This window comes from Grus americana, chromosome 21 (assembly GCF_028858705.1).
Source record: "Grus americana isolate bGruAme1 chromosome 21, bGruAme1.mat, whole genome shotgun sequence".
NCBI lineage: Eukaryota > Metazoa > Chordata > Aves > Gruiformes > Gruidae > Grus > Grus americana.
In genome coordinates, this window is record NC_072872.1 from 5122480 (window position 1) to 5138311 (window position 15832).

A 15832-nucleotide genomic window follows, 5' to 3' on the forward strand; every position below is an offset into this window, starting at 1 on the left:
GGACAGGCGCGTCCCCGAAAGTGTGCGAGTGTTTGTGTGCATATGCATCCGAGTGTAAAAGCTTGAGATGCAGGGGAGGGCGAGTGTGATGCTTGTTTTACATCCGAGTTGCTTGTACACAAGACTGAATTAATTTCCAGCATGCCGAGGTGACTTCATGAATTCCAAAAGAAATTTCATTTGTTAAATTTGTGAATAAAAGGGACACAAGAGAAATTCTTGCTGTAAACAATCACAAAATGTCAAGAGCAAGGCATTGTGAAAAAATCCTATATTGTTTTGTCAATAAATTATGCTTTCTCCTACATAGATCACAGAAATGGGACTTTACCCTGGAAACAGCAATATTTGATACCCCAGGCAGCTTATTCCCAGCTCAGCTCACACTTCACTGAATACACTGATCGATTATCCGCGGCTTAACCAAGCCTTCTCATTTCCTGCCTTCCATTACTGCGCTCAGTCAAGCCGACGGTTCTTTGTGGCCTGCCTTGTGCACTGAGATAAGCCATCAAGGCATGTTTCTATTAGAAAAGCTCTTGTAGATGGAATAGTCATTAGATAACACTAACGGGTTTAGAGGTTGCAGGCTTTGTGTTGGTTCAGGTTAAGAGGACAGGAACCAAAAGGGCTGCCTCCTCGGGTTGTTGTATTTGAGGGGCAGAGAGGATTAAACCGCGCGTTGCCATATTTAGCGTTTTTATTTTCTTGCTGAATACTGATAGCTCTCACTTTTGACAACGCTACTGTGTTTTCAAGAAGTAATTATGTGTTAATATGCATGCATCCGAATTAAATAATCAAGCTGCAAAACTAATGTTCATTTGTAGTAATAGCCTCTGCATTTCCAGGCTGGGTTTTCTTGGCTTACAAACAGCTGATCAGGTTTCTTATTTAATTAGAAAACAGCCTACAAAAAGATATCCTGAGAACTTGAAATTACGTGTGCTATTGCAGAGTGGGAAGAAAAATGCTCCTTGCTGTATCTCTTTAGCTCCTGATTTCCAGATAGCTTCATCTGCGTGTCCCCTCTGCTTTTTTTTGCTTCCCCCCACAGGGGATCTGGTATGACTGGTCTTTATTCAGAGGTGGGGAAAAAGAAAAATATTAGTAAATGTGAAAATTGAGTAAGCGTAAAAACCTTTCTACAGTAGGAGTAGAAATATGGGCAGCAATTCAACGTGGCAGGGGAGGAGTGGGGCACAGCAAGTGGAGCAGGTCAAATCCACTGCTTGCGTCGGAGTCAGGCTGTTACTGTGTCGTGGAGCATAATTAGAACTGTTTGTGTGAACCAAAACAATCATCTTTGAGGGACGAACAAGGCCCCAAAGGGGTGGGTTAATTTGTAGTTTTAAATAAATGTAACGTCCACCTGAAAACTGGCTTTGTGAGGCCAGAGCTGCTGTGCCGCAATGCACGACGTGTTTATTTTGAACAGTGGAGTGACCGTTAAAATATTTCACGTGTTCTTAAAATAATACAAAGAATTTGGTAGTGTAGAAGTAATCACATGATTATTTTTTTCTGATAGAAAAATTTCATTGTTGAAAATAACGTTTGAAAGGAAAGTGTTCTTTTTCTTGTTTTTATTTTGCTGTGTGTCTCTTTGAAATCGCTGCTATTCACTGACTCCAGCGTGCCCATCTGTCATCCTCAGCGTTTGGTATATTGTTTCCAAAGCTAGTTGTGATTTAACATGGTATCTAAATAGGGCAAGTAATGAAGGATACTGCTTAAATCCCTCTGAGAGAATCTGCAGGACATCTGTGATCATTTGCACGATTTGGTTAGTCATAACCCTGGGAAGAGAACGTGGAATCTCTTAAGATGTGAACTGTAACGTGCAGTAACTCTGTTTTCAAGTGTATTTTAAAAGAAAACTGGCACCTTGGAATTGTCACAAATGCTGTGGAAATCAGAACATTCGTGTTAAAGAGAACCTGCAAGGTGGTTTGGTTTGGGTTTGTTTTTTTTCTTTTAAAGGAGAGGCTCGTTTTTAAATAGAAGTTGACCAGATGTTTGTGAACTGGGATGCTTTAATCCATTTACAGATTTTATCTAATTCTTGTTGAATGTCCAAAACTGATTCTTTTTTTTTTAAAGCAACAAAATCCAAAACAGCAGCAACAACAAAACCCCCAAAGGAGTACTTTTTGAATACTGCAGCAATAGACAATATTTTCATTTAAGGGGAGAATTGAGTTTTGTAGCACAGGGTGCCTTTTTGAGCTGACAGAAAGGCACTTTAAAGCACTTGCCATTTCTGCGAGTCTGAATTTGGCATGTGACTATCTGCAGCTTTCATATGTAAAAGTGTAAAAAAAAAAAAATAAAAAAAGGTAACACTTTATGAACTAGGGAACACTTCTTTTGTGTGCACATGGTTCTAAAATAAATAGTCTACCACAGAAGTTGGCGCCTTGACACCTCTGAGCATAGCCTGCTCTGTAAATGACATACATATTTAGAAAGTTGGCTGACAGAATAGCATGTCTAGGAATTTCTGTGCAATGAAGGATGTAAATGTGAAAACCAAGATTGTGACAGACATTTTATATCTTTAGGGAGACTGAAGCTTCAGGTTAAACCCCACAAAATCATGTGTGTTGGAGAGTTAGATACAGAAAATACTTTTCAAGAGGAAGCTTTTAAATTAATTGGACAACAAGCAGCAATCATGTTAAAAAGAGGTATTTAGGCAGGAGCTCGGATCCTCCCTCCCACCAAGCCAACCCCAAACCAAACAACCCAAACCCAACTGCTATCAACAGAGCACAAATAACGGCTTATTAGTACGTCAGCATATTTTTAGTTGCATCATTGTCCAGATGCTTTCCTGTAAAAAGTTACTTGTGTATCTTGGTTGTACCTGATGATATTTTTGTTGCTGTGTTTCTCATGTGTGGAGGCATTGAGTTGTGCCATACATGTGCATTTAAAATGCCTATTTCATAAAACTAAGTTTTTAGAAGCATAGAGAGTTGGTGTATGCCATGGCCTCAAATCTGTGCTCATACACACCGTTTGGATCGATTGTCTATTGTTTTTATTATCTGTTTGGTTCTAATTCTACTGTAATCTTTTTTCTGTGTAGTTTTTAAAGATACAGGGTTTGGGGTTTTTTTTCTGAAGTGTAATGAAAGAAAAGCCACTTTTCTGTGTTATGAAAACCCCTGTAATTTATTTTTCTTTGTAATCTTCCCCTCTGACAATGCCTCACAACTCCATGATCAAGCTAAAGAAGTCAATACCATTCGTGTTGGCAGGTTGCACTGTAGGGCAATTTATCATTTCCCCGAAAACTTCTTAGATTCAGCCAGCCTCCCGAAATTCAATCTCATTCCCCGTGTTCTTCCTGATTGGGAATCTGATTTCAGGGGAGGGGATGTTGTTGTTCTCTTCCCCTGTGCAGAGTAACTGCTAACCTCTGGAATAAAACACAGTGAAGGGAACAGCTAAGGCATTGGGTGAGTCTGAGAGCAAAGTTTCAAAATGGGAAACGAATTCCTTCCCAGCAAATTAAAATGCTTGAACTAGCAAAAAGCTCCGGACTGTCTGTAGATGTTAGGCTTTCCTCAAGTATGGGATTTTTGAATGATGAGGTGATTTTATACTGCAAAGCATAGTAAATACTGACTGCCTTCACTGTGTGTTAATGTGTGAATATTCCTAATAAGCTCCTGAGTAATCCCCTGCTAGTCCATTTTTATTTTTTAAATGCATATTGGGGAACGTGGGCTTTTGCAGTGAAGCTTACAGGAGACAAAGCAATAAGCAAAAACTTCCCTTTGCATTGACCGAAGGACAAACTGGGAGGGTCTGTTGGGAGGAGGGGAGAGAATGAGGTGGTCTCGTACGGCAGCAAGTGGAGAATCCTCCCTCAGCCACTAATTTCTTCTACCCAGGTGTATCAGAATGCTTTAGGTGGTGGTGACCTTCGCCTCATCCCCGTGCTGCTAAAAGCCCTGCGCTGCTCCATGCTATAATAAGAAACCGAGACAGGGAAGCTGAGTGGTTGCATCGCCGTCTCCCTTACAGTCTTGGCCTGATCCAAAATAGAGCTGTGACCTCCCAACTCACAGCTCTGCGTGCTGCCAAGGCAATGAAAACACTGGACAGTTTGGATCCCTTTTTGGCGTAATATAATCTCAGTGTATGCCTACGTAAAGGATACTCCTTCACGCAAAATAGTTATGGTTCCAGAGTTCTTTCTGTAAAACTGTCCCCTGGCAGCAGAATTGCTGTAAGGTTTCATAGGAGATTGTGTCCATTCACTCATCGTTTGCTACCTTTGTCCTCTCCACAACTAGCTCTTCTTTTTACCAAAAGAGTAGTAACTTGTTTCCTTTTTTCAGATCTCTCCTACTGGTTGTTGTTCAGACTTTGATGATTGGGTTTGTAGATAAGCATTTGTAAGCACCATCCCTGCCGGAGCCCGGTGTAGGTTTCTAGTCCTTTTCCTCCCCCCGATGTAATTTGCTATTCAAAAACACCTCCACCAACTAAACTCAATACTCTTCTTTTGTAGTCCTCCATCACGGTTGCCTATACGTACGTACTTCTGCCTCCTTTACAGTGCCTGTTGGAGTGTTGTACTGTTAGAAAGACGCCCAACTTCGGTGGAACAAAACAAGAAAATTGAAGCATTAGCTTTTGATGGTTGTTGTAAACTGTCCGTAATTATGAGTAGTTTTAGTGCCACAACGCGATGCTTTCTGAGTGTGCTCTCAGGGCTTTGTGTAACTCAAGAGGAGTGCTTTTTCCTCTCAACTAAGACATGCAAAGAGAATTTGCAGAAAAAATCTGGGTTTGTTTCCCATCACTGTTGTGTGCAGTTCTTGTTAGCACTAACAGAATTTATGAACTCTTAGCAAGAGGGTAACAAAACTTTTACGTGCATTTTTTTCATCTTCAGAATTCAGAGAGACTATTCATAGAGACTGTGATGCACAGAACTGTATTTCAGGAGAACAGAAAAGTCTTCAACCACCTTTTTTTGAACAGCAGGCAGCAGAAATCAGCATTGCCTCTCACACTTTCCTTTTTTTTTTTTTCATGCACTAAAAAAGCTTGCTGTCTTTGCAAACGTGTTATTTAAAAAAAAAGTTCAGGTTTCTCGTGTACAGCACAAATATGCTTAGTATGTTCTTGAATGTTTTTGGAGGCATTCAGTACATAAAGCACATGTGGTGGGGTGGATTAGTTAAACTTTTTTCTGGCACAATGCTGCCACTAGCAGTTTTTTTGTGGTATTACATGTGTTTTTAATCAAAGGCTTCAAGAAGTACATTTAATGGAAAGATTTGGGTGTTGTTTATTAAGCAGAAAGGCTGGAAAATGCTGTAACAACTAGGCTGATGTGAACAGGAGAGACGGTAAGAACTCTCTGGTCCAGTAACCTGTGATTTAACTTTTAAATGTAATTATTTTAAGAACGTTCTTAGGGTCTAGAGAACTGTAGTCCAGAAAAAACAAACAGTGTTTGCAGTTGCCTCATTCCAAAAGAATGTTCCTTTCCCTTTAGGCCTTCCTCTCTTCAAGTGTTTTGGAGCAGTAGAAAGACTTGGCTACCAAGGGTTTCAAAGATAGACTGAAGCAGAGAGTCTCTAAGAACTTGATCTAAACCCTCTCTTTTTAAGTGGTGGTTATGCTTTAGTTTCCTTCTCGGAAGGAACAAACTGGTAGCTGGATCCTCATGTGAAAAGGAGCACTTGAGGAAGATAGTTTTGTGTCAATTTTGCTGTTGGTTTTGTGAGGTACATGAGCGGTCAGAGCCTATAATTATTGGGATTGAAGTGCAGCATCCTATTCTTTTGTGTAAAGGAGTGTAATAAAGAACATCCACGGTTTATGTCTGAATCCATCTGTCCTTGCGGGGGGGGGGGGGGGGGGGAATAATCCTGGTATCTCTTGGTTACAACTGTTCCATTGAGTTATGTTGCATTGGTATTCTTTTTTCCATGTTTGACCGTAAATGCTACTTGTTTGTAGAAATTAGCGGCCTAAGATCATGCTGCAGGAGGTCAAAAAATTCTGGTCCTTTTCTGATGCTTCCCTCTTCTTTTCTTGGGTTAGTTTTTTGTGAGTGAGTACGTTAGTATTTGCTGGTCAGATATATAGAGAGATATCGTAATGACGCAGTAGGTTCTTGTTGTCTTTGTCCGGTTTGAAAGTCAATCTGTCACTAGCACGTTGCCCTTGTTTCATTGTCATAGAAATGTTTTCCTCCCTTTTTGGGTCTTACCTCAGGTTTTCTTCAGTGTGAAAACAAATGTTATACTTTAGAAGATTGTGTCAGATGTGGTCTGATTTCCTTTTAGTAATGCCTTTAGACCTTCTTTTTCAGAGTAAACGGGACCACCTCCTTATGAATGTCAAATGGTACTATCGCCAGTCTGAAGTCCCAGATTCAGTCTATCAGCATTTGGTTCAGGACAGACACAATGAGAATGGTAAGTTAGGCTCTGTAGAGTAAAGCCTTCTTTACTTGTACTCTGAATTTTAATCTTTAACAGTCCAGAAAGCAAGAACACTTTTGCATAGGGACATGAAGCAAGGTCTGTGGATGAAAACAGTGTATTAGAAGATGGATGACAGTGTTTCTTACCTGCCTTGTTTGTTCTAACTAGTGTATGTCCTGTAACCATAGCTATAATCAGATGCATTTCAGGTATGGTTTACATACTGTGCTGTATTATACTAATGCCTTGAGAGAGTAGAAGAATAACATTGGATCCTTCATAGGCCTTCTGGACAGTGTACTAATACCTAACTGGCTGGAGACCAAGTTGTCTGAAGAAATTGTGAATCTCTTCTGGTTTTTGCGATTCTGCCGTAGCGTCACGAGAACTACATTTTTACATTCATGCTACCTTGCGCGTATGAATACTCACTGCGATCAATATTGCAGTAAGTGATGTAACTGAAGCACTTGTAGCTGTGTTTTCTCTTTGCAAAACCAAGTGTGATCTTGGGTTTAATAGAAGCAGAAGAAACTTTAGTACATATTCCAGCATCATTTATCTCTTGCCTCTAGGGGAGACATAACATTTGCTTCTATTCTTACCAGGAAACTTCCTTGAGGCAACTGTTAAAATTCTAAAGGTACTCCAAGGTGAACTGTGATGATAACAGTTGATGCTTGAAGTACGGAACACAGCAACTTTTTGATGCATGGCAGTACAAAGTTGAGCATACACTTTCCTTTTTGCAGGCATTAAGGATGTTTTTCACGTGTGCTTTTAGCAAAAGCTGCACAACTCTAACATTTCTCTTACTAATTTATTAGAAACCTCTACCAATGGGATTATAGGCACAGTGTCAAAAAGCGAGCATTTTTGATAACATGGCTGCTTTTTTATGTCACACTCTTGTCTATGTGGAGAAGTATTTTTGTGTTCTTCAGAGGTATTATGAAGAAGTCATGGAAGAGTTGTCCTCCAGTTTTTCCATTAACACTGAACATTTTCTGTATTTGAACATGGATCTTAATATTTATCTCAAAGCCAGAGCACTAAGCAGTTAGCACTGTCAAGGTTTTGTTGAAGATTTGAGATTAAATATGCAAACCAACCAGAACCTTAACCTGGAAACCAGAAGTCAATGACAAATTAATTTGCTTAGTTCCTTTCATCTAGGAGTGATGCTTCTAGTGGTCAGTGGGTAAGATGTGTCAGCTAGTACCCCTAAAAGCTCTTTCCCTTCAGCAGTTCTTTAGATATGGCAAGGGAGAATTTGTGTGTTTAAAAAAAAAAAAAAGTTACGAGGTTATTTCCATACCTTACAGGCCATGTAAACAGTCTGAGTGTTTGTCATCTTAACGCTGAGGAGTGTGTGTCTAAGAAATATCCTCAAACTTTGACCTGTAAAAAAAAATAATAAAAAAAAAAACAACCAAAAAAACCCTGCAAAATGGCAATGGTAGATGCTTTCAGACTACAGCTAATGTGTTGGTGGTTTTTGTTTGTGTTTTTGCTTTCTGGCAGACTCTGGACGAGAGCTTGTTATTACAGACCCAGTTATCAAGAATCGAGAGCTCTTCATTTCAGATTATGTTGACACTTACCACGCTGCTGCCCTCAGGTAAGTTACAGAGGATGTGGTGCAGCGTCTCGGAGGTGGATGAGAAGAACCTTATGGAGAGGGCGGTGTGAGTTCTGGTTTTGTGCGGGGATCGTTAGCATACTGCTCAGCTTTCTCCTACAGTAATTAACTTGTGTTATCTGTTCTCATTCAAAAAGGAGCTGTAATTCTACAATCTTATTTTAATCTCAGTTAATCAATGTTGCTCAGAAGATATTGTTTCCCATCATTGCCAATTTAGGTTATTGCTAGTTCCCGCAGAAACGCTACCCTTCCCTCCTCCGTGTTTGATTTCACTATTAACAATAGTGTCTCCTAGTAAAGTGACTGTTAGTAGGTTGCCCTGATTAAATTGCGTTAAAGGCTTTTGCTCTGAGGCACTTGTCATTGTTGCAGCTCAGCTAAGAGCTCCATTAAAACCTAGCTGTACAGCCAGGAGGTAATGGACCCCTGTATTGTCCTCTGTACTATCTGTCCTCCCCTGGAGGTTGCTGCTCTCTTTGCCCACTAAGTTTTTAACTTCCATGGCTAACCTTTGATTAGCCTGAGGGGATACACCACTGCTTAAAAATGTTTTCAAATAGAAACAGCGAGGCATTATTTTTCAGCAGATTTTCAACATGCCAAACATGCATGGATATTGTCAAAATGCAAATTGAATAATCTCCCTGATAATAATGCTCAGATGGTGTTTCACTAGAACCATCTGGAGACATTTTTTTTTTTGTTCAGAGTCACTTTGCTGAAGCCACTTACTTCAAGACAAACTAGCTGCAACTTCTGTTATATGGGTGGGAAGAAGCCTTTGACTTACATATTAGACTTTTTTATAAACTTGGAAAATTCCAGTGGTGTTCTATAATCTCATGAAATTCCCCAGTGCTGCTTCTGAGTTACAGAAGGTCGCCTTCCAGTTTTAAACTGGCATGCTTAGAAAAAAGCTAGCAGGAGGTTGGCTGCCTTGATGGAACCGATCTTGGAAATGTAACTGTCTGCTTAAGCAGAGAGAAACTGAACTATGGGTATGGAATTTTCACTGGGAGTATTTCAACTTCTCTTCTACATCCTTTCTTTTTTTTTTTTCTTTAAAGAAAAGATAAAATGGAATATGTGTGTATACCAAGCAAGCTTGAAAATAACCTTCTCCTTTTCCCTTTCAAAAAAGAGCGGAGGCTTCTGAAAGACCGAACTGATCACATCCTCAACCTATCTTGTGTTTTATCTGCCTTTTTGTTTGCAAGTGCATGCCATAGGCACCCTTCAGATCACTGTTTTGTTTCTCTTGGGCATATGGTTTCACTGTCATTTTGTGTTCTGGATTGTTCGTGCCTCTGATAATTCTTATAGGCTTGTAGATGGTATCTAAAGATATGCTGATAATTGAGAAAATATAATTTGCAGGATAAAGATCGTATTTTTGCTGATTCTTTTCTAGCAAATTGTAATACATGTCAGTAATTTTCAGTGTACAAGATGAACATAAGGTTACTTGCATGTGGTGTTCTTACAGTTTGAGAATGTAGAGTAGGCAGAATGTATTGTGATGCGTGAAAGGAGGGTTAACGTAAAATTCTCATTTATTATAATATGAGATTATTTCTCTGCCCTCTGCAAACAAATGGCTCTGGTCTCACAATGAATTGATGACAAACTGGGAAATAAAAACAGTGATTGTAACTACCAATCTTCTGCTCTAACCAGTGGAAAAATTTAACTAGAGGGTACTTGTAGATCCCTGTGGAAGTATGTAATAAAAGTTATGTCCCTTCCACCTATATGGTAAATCTTTGTAGTAATATGTAGTACTACTTGTCTGAAATGTTATGGAAAACATGTACTGCTTTCATTAATATAGGTAATACAGGCTTACCTGGAAAAGGCTTATTAACTGTCAGATGAATTATTGTAAGGAAACTAAATCTTTCCCCTAAATACTTTTAAAAAGTGAATTTAATGTGAAATATCAAAACAAATACCCCTTCTCATTTTCTTTCTTTTTAAGTGACTCACTAGAAAACTAGCTTCAGCCACTAGGGATAAAATAAATATTAGTGAACAAGCTTGTCTTTCTGTATTTCTGTGGGATGTCTCAATTACGGACTCTGTTAATGTTCCTTTACAGCCTGGCACGACCTGCGCAATATCCAGCGTTGCTTTGTCCTTTGCCGGAAAGGCAATTGGCTGAGAATTAGGGAATCATAGGGACAATTATGCAGCCCCAGCTCACAGGATGGCCGTATTGATTTTGTCTTAGAACAGTTGACAAGTTGATTCATCCTTCCTCCTTCTGGTGTGTGTTTTCCTCACCTGTAGTAGTTGATGTTGTGTATCAGAGAGCTCACGTTACAAGGCAGAGTTCTTAGTGGCTGTTGATGGGTAAGCCTTTTTGAAATGCTTTATCGTGAAAAGGTTAGGAAGGGAAGCAAGCTTTAGCATTTCAACTTTCTAGTGCAGTTTTTCAAGCATGCACTGCTCTGAAGCTCTGCTGAGACGACTAAGTAAACAGATCCAGTATTATTACAGGCAGAGTAATTATTCATCTGGGTGTACGGGTGGCAATAGCACTTTTCATTCAATTTTAACCAAGACTGGCAAGCCTTTTTACAATGGTAAATAAGCCCCATAGCAGCTTATTTATAATAGTAAATACTATTCAGAAAATACAAGTGAAAAGAGATGCTATCTGTATTAATACCAGAAAGCTTGACATACTGAAAAAGAGCAGACTCTTGTGCTTTGTTTATTGCTCCTTGGCTGCCTGGTCCGTTTGTCTCTGCCCGCTTCTGATCCGATTTCCTTGGCGGCAGGAAACTGCAATGCATTGGATGCCGCAGCACGAGCAGCTGCCGCATGTTAACAGTCCCACAAACCCTTGAGGAAATGAGATGCGACTTCTTAGAGCCAGTCTTCATGCTCGTCCTGAAGGATAACGACTTCATCAACAAACTGTATTAAAAAAATTATTAAGAATCTGTTGTAGAACAAGCTAATAAATCCTCTCTTCTCTATTTTCTCTCTTTTTTTTTTTTAAGTCTTTTACTCTCTTTTATATAAGAGTAGAAGGAAGAAACTTCTGTGTGTTTGGAATTTGTGTTGTTAGGGTTGTGGTCTTGCTAAAAACAGCATAGCTTTGTGTTTTATTTGGAAGTGTTAGTAAGCATTAGTAAGCTGAAGTTTTATTTAATACGAATGGTAGAATTTTTGAAGTTTCCTTAAAGACGTAAGTGTAATAAGACTGTAAAAACTTTGAAAATAAGGCATTTTCAGGATTGTATTTCTAGGGTAGATATTGTTTGTTACTCTGATTAAATTGGGGCTCCTCAGGACTGTGTGTCGTCTGAATGAGAATTAATGAATGTTTGTAGAACACCATCTGAGACATTGTAACTGAATTTTCTTCCTTTTCCACCATGGGAAGAATCTGCATAGTTATTTGTTACAACAGGCTTATATTTATGAAGTTTTAGACATTTATGAGAACACAAGGATGTCTGTGGTTTACACACAGATTGCAGTGGCACTTAATTAAAATAGCTGTTATTCAAGACAGAATTCTAATGCCATTTTCCCTCTTTCTTTCAGAGGGAAGTGTAATATCTCCCATTTCTCTGACATATTTGCTGCTAGAGAGTTTAAAGCCCGAGTGGATTCATTTTTCTACATACTGGGCTATAATCCAGAGACAAGGTAAGTGAAGTGACTTTTAAAGGCAAGCTTTACCTGCGATCTGAGCGTGTAGGAACAGGAAAACTCCAGGGAAGAAAAGTTAAAATAGAGTGTGATGCTGATAGGAAGGTGGGGTGGAAGGGAGTGCGAGGGACAAGCAACATCTTCCTGCTGAGTGTATGCAGAGGAGAAAAATGAAGAGTAGATAACAAAATTGTGCATTGAGTCATGACATCCGGTTGCATCTCCGGGTAAATAACGTACTGCTTCAAAACAGGTTTTGAAAACTGTGAAATTTTTTTAAAGGTTGCAAACATTAGTTGGAATTCTTAGCTGTCTCATTGGCTAAATGCACACCCCTGAAAATACTTTAAAAACCACATTCACATCTAGTAAGCAATGTTGAAATTTACCCACTTTAAGAAATCAAATTGAATGTTTTGAAGTGTGGAAATTCATACTTTCATGTGCAAATACTTATATATGGGTTCCATACCAACAGTTCCTAGTTTATGATTTGCTGGCCTAGGGCAAATTGGAGGTACAGAAAGAACTTTTTTGGGGAAATTAATACATATTTGAAGGAGGCATGTTCAGCATGCTCTTTCATTTCACAGTTCTTTCAGTCTGCCTGGGAGTTGTCCAACCAATCTTTATCAGCTGTATTTGGAAAGCAAAGCTGATACTAGACTGCACCTTCACCATTTTTCAGGTCCAAACCCTAACATTTTTTCATTTATGTAGTTTTGTAAACACAGAGAATGCCTTACAAATACCAGCCTTAAAGAGTTTGTTGTCTATGGCACTTGAGTAAAAAGATTAATAATGCGTAACAGGACTCGGCAAGGTCTGTGCCGACTGAAAGTTGCATTGTTTCTTTCAATGCACAAAACATCATTAGCTTGTGGACCTTGATGTCTAGAGATATTGTTGAGAAAAGTATTATTTTAAGTGGGGATTAGATAAGCATATAAATAATAAATATTTGAATGGTTACATTGTGGATTTACTGTTTTTAATACAGATATGAATCTTTATGCTTCAGGGCATAGCCAACTGCTAACTGCTTGCAGTTAGGAAGAAACTCCCTGTGTGGGCATATTATTATGTAATTGCCTATATATGAGGCTTCCTTTACTTTACTCTGAAGTGTCTTAAACTGTCCATATGTCTGGGACAGGGTACTGGGCTATGGGCTAGGTAAACTCCCTTCATCAGTTCAGTTTACATTCACAGCGGGTGTTATCAGTGCAAGTCCCTAGGAGGCAATCTTGTTAGTGTATGGTGCTGAGCTCTGGGAAAAGGGCATGAAATCCTATAACATTTTAAAATACTATATGTTAAAATGTTTTTGTAATGTAATTTGTGTATTTTTTTGAGTAGTCCAACAAGGCAAGGCGTTTATGAAGCTTGTCACGATACACCTCTCTGATATTCGCCATGCTTAACCCCTGTATTTAACTTTGTCACTTTGATTCAATGCATTTTAGTTTTGAGGGCGTGAATGCTAAACGAAATACTTGTATTAGTGTTCAAGTTTTGTGTTTAATGGAATATTTCTGTTACGAAATGCCATTTGTGTGAGTTGTCAGTGCAGTGTTAAAGCCACTTTCTGTGTAGAAGTAGCCGTTAATTCTTCCAGCTATTAGAAGATGACTGAGCCTGAAAAGATCAATGAAATGACAAAGCATGGCACTTCCTGATTAGCTAATTACTCAGACTAGCCAGTGTTTTTGTAGGTTTTCTTCATTTGGTTGCAGCCAGGGTTTTTTTAATTCTAGCTCTTCAAGTCTGTATTTTGTCTTGGAATGGCTGGGGGTTTGGGAAAGGAGCTGAGTCTAGGTGGTTTGGTTATTTTTGACCAGTGTGTTTGCTACTGCTTTACAATGCATGCTTCTTTGAATACCTAATTCTAGATTTATTTTGCTTTTGGAAGTAAAAGTATTGTAACACACGTTCCAGCACGATTTGTTGGTGGTTTGTCTATAAAAACAAAACTTTGTCTTGAACTTGATCCACTTTTCTAATGTAGTGTTTTGTCTTGCGTGGACAGGATGGAAAATGCTCATGGTAGCTTGAAGTAACAGTGTGTTGTAGATAAGGTCCTGCAGTGGGACCCCCTCGAGTGACTTGCAGAAATGTGTGATAAGGATACATTCGTAGACCAAACAAGCTTGAGCTGTGGATTGCATCTGCAAAGATATGTTTCTGTTTGAGTGATTTTGTGTTCAGTGTAAGATGCTCGTATACTTTTCCAGGACTCTCAAATGCATCTCAGTGGGTTGGGAATCTGACTATTTTCTATGTTTTCACATGCTCTATTTGCAAAATATGAGGCCTTTTTGTTCTTGCAGGCACACAGTGTTAAGGGAAAATATACTTTGTCCTTTCTTTTCTATTCAAAAGCTTGCTGACTATAGCTTGGGAAATACCAACCATGATCCTGTTGTTCATCATTCCATGGTCTGGAAGTGGTAAACCTGTGCGTTTTGGGATAACTTTTTTTCTTTATAGTGTATATCGAGCTGGTTTGTGGGTGGTTTTTGGTTTGGTTTTTTTTTTTTTTCCCCTACAGAGTTTGGTCAAAGATTACATGCCTTGTTTCAGTAATTCTCATATTGGTGATAAAAATCTGGTTGTGGAATGAAAACCTAAACTCATCTTAAAGCTAGAGGCTGGCTGTTATTACCTTGAATAGAGTATTAATCAAGCTAGCAAGTAGACCTGAAATATGTTTCTGGCTCTCAAGAGTGTAGAATACATCCACTAAATTTGTATAGCCAGCTGAGAAAGCATAAAATGAATTTTCTAAGTACTTTAAAATAATTAATTTCATGTCTCTTCAGAGAAGTGACTACTTTGACACTAATTCCACTAACATGGAATCCCACTCAAACTTTTGGGTTCCCTAAATAGTCAGATGAGACCAATGCTTTCTTAAAGAAGAAACGTTAGGTGAATTGTATATGCCCTGAAATCAGTTTATAAGCATTGCAAAATGTATAGAATAGCAATCAAGAAGCATTAATGGACAAATAAAACCAGACCTGGTGTACCACTTGAGAAAACCAGCTTGAGTTGAGCTGTTGATTTTGGTATTTGAGTCAGAAATCAACTCTGCCTGTTAAAAAAGAAATGTGCAGCAAGGTTTGGGAATGCTGTTGAATGTGAGCTGGTGAAAACCAGCTGTCTGAGGTCAAGGCACATCTTACCAGCCACTCGCTACAGCTCTAGTTCTTACCCTATCTGTAGTATAGTGCTGGTTGTAGCTGATTCTGGCAAGAACTTCTTCCAGCCCTTCCTTTTGTACCCTGACATGCTGTGTGGACTTACAAGTTTGAACTATCTCACGCAAGGATGCAGGCATGCCAAATGCCACTAGTGGTACTGGCCTGGTTTTGCAGTCTACTGGCATGGACCAGGCAATCAGTTCTTTGACCTCAGGAGTAAATAAATATGTTATGAAGTTTTGTCTGACACTGACATCTGTAAATATACATAGATTTAAAGGCTACTGAATTTTTACTTGGGACTAGAAATAATCAGATATTATTCTACAAACAGTTTTCATGGCTATGAATCAAAATTATTCTTCCACAACATTGTTTTGCATTGTAGAACAAAATAATACCAAACATTCAAGGCATAGGTGAATTTTCTGAATAGATTTTTGGGAAGACGATGGTCTTGTCTGTTCTTTTTCCACAACATTTGCTTTTCCTTTATTTTTGATCTTTTTCTTCTGAAGTGTTCTGGTTTGGTGGTGATGTGAGCTAAATGAGTATTGGTGTGTCTGAGAAGAGCGTTGCCAAGAGTGATATTGAAGGTGGTTTGCACTTTGTTTTTCTCATTCTTCATGGCTTCCTATTTCCTGTTGAAAGTCTGAATCAAAAGCCTCTTTTTTTTCCTTTTTTTTTCCCCCTCTTTTCAATGGAAAGCATAGTGGGTAGAGTACAAGTTTCGGTTCTAGAAACAGATGAGAATAGTGTATATTCTTACTAAGTCAAGAAGCCAGTGTGGAGTTGTGTGTAAGTAGGATTTTCAAAGCTTCCTCTTAATATTGCCCTTCTTTAGAAGAAAATCT

At 38.9% G+C, this 15832-nt stretch overlaps 1 protein-coding gene across 5 annotated transcripts in view; it reads left to right on the forward strand.

Moving 5' to 3' along the window:
* The window catches only part of RERE (arginine-glutamic acid dipeptide repeats), a 251426-nt gene that overhangs the window by 123370 nt on the left and 112224 nt on the right, over positions 1–15832 (forward strand). For all 5 annotated transcript variants that reach the window (XM_054849562.1, XM_054849563.1, XM_054849565.1 and 2 more), the window contains exons 4-6: positions 6347–6452; positions 7986–8082; positions 11665–11769. In XM_054849562.1, the coding sequence (XP_054705537.1) occupies positions 6347–6452; positions 7986–8082; positions 11665–11769 (308 nt within the window). The remainder of the gene's footprint in view (positions 1–6346; positions 6453–7985; positions 8083–11664; positions 11770–15832) is intronic.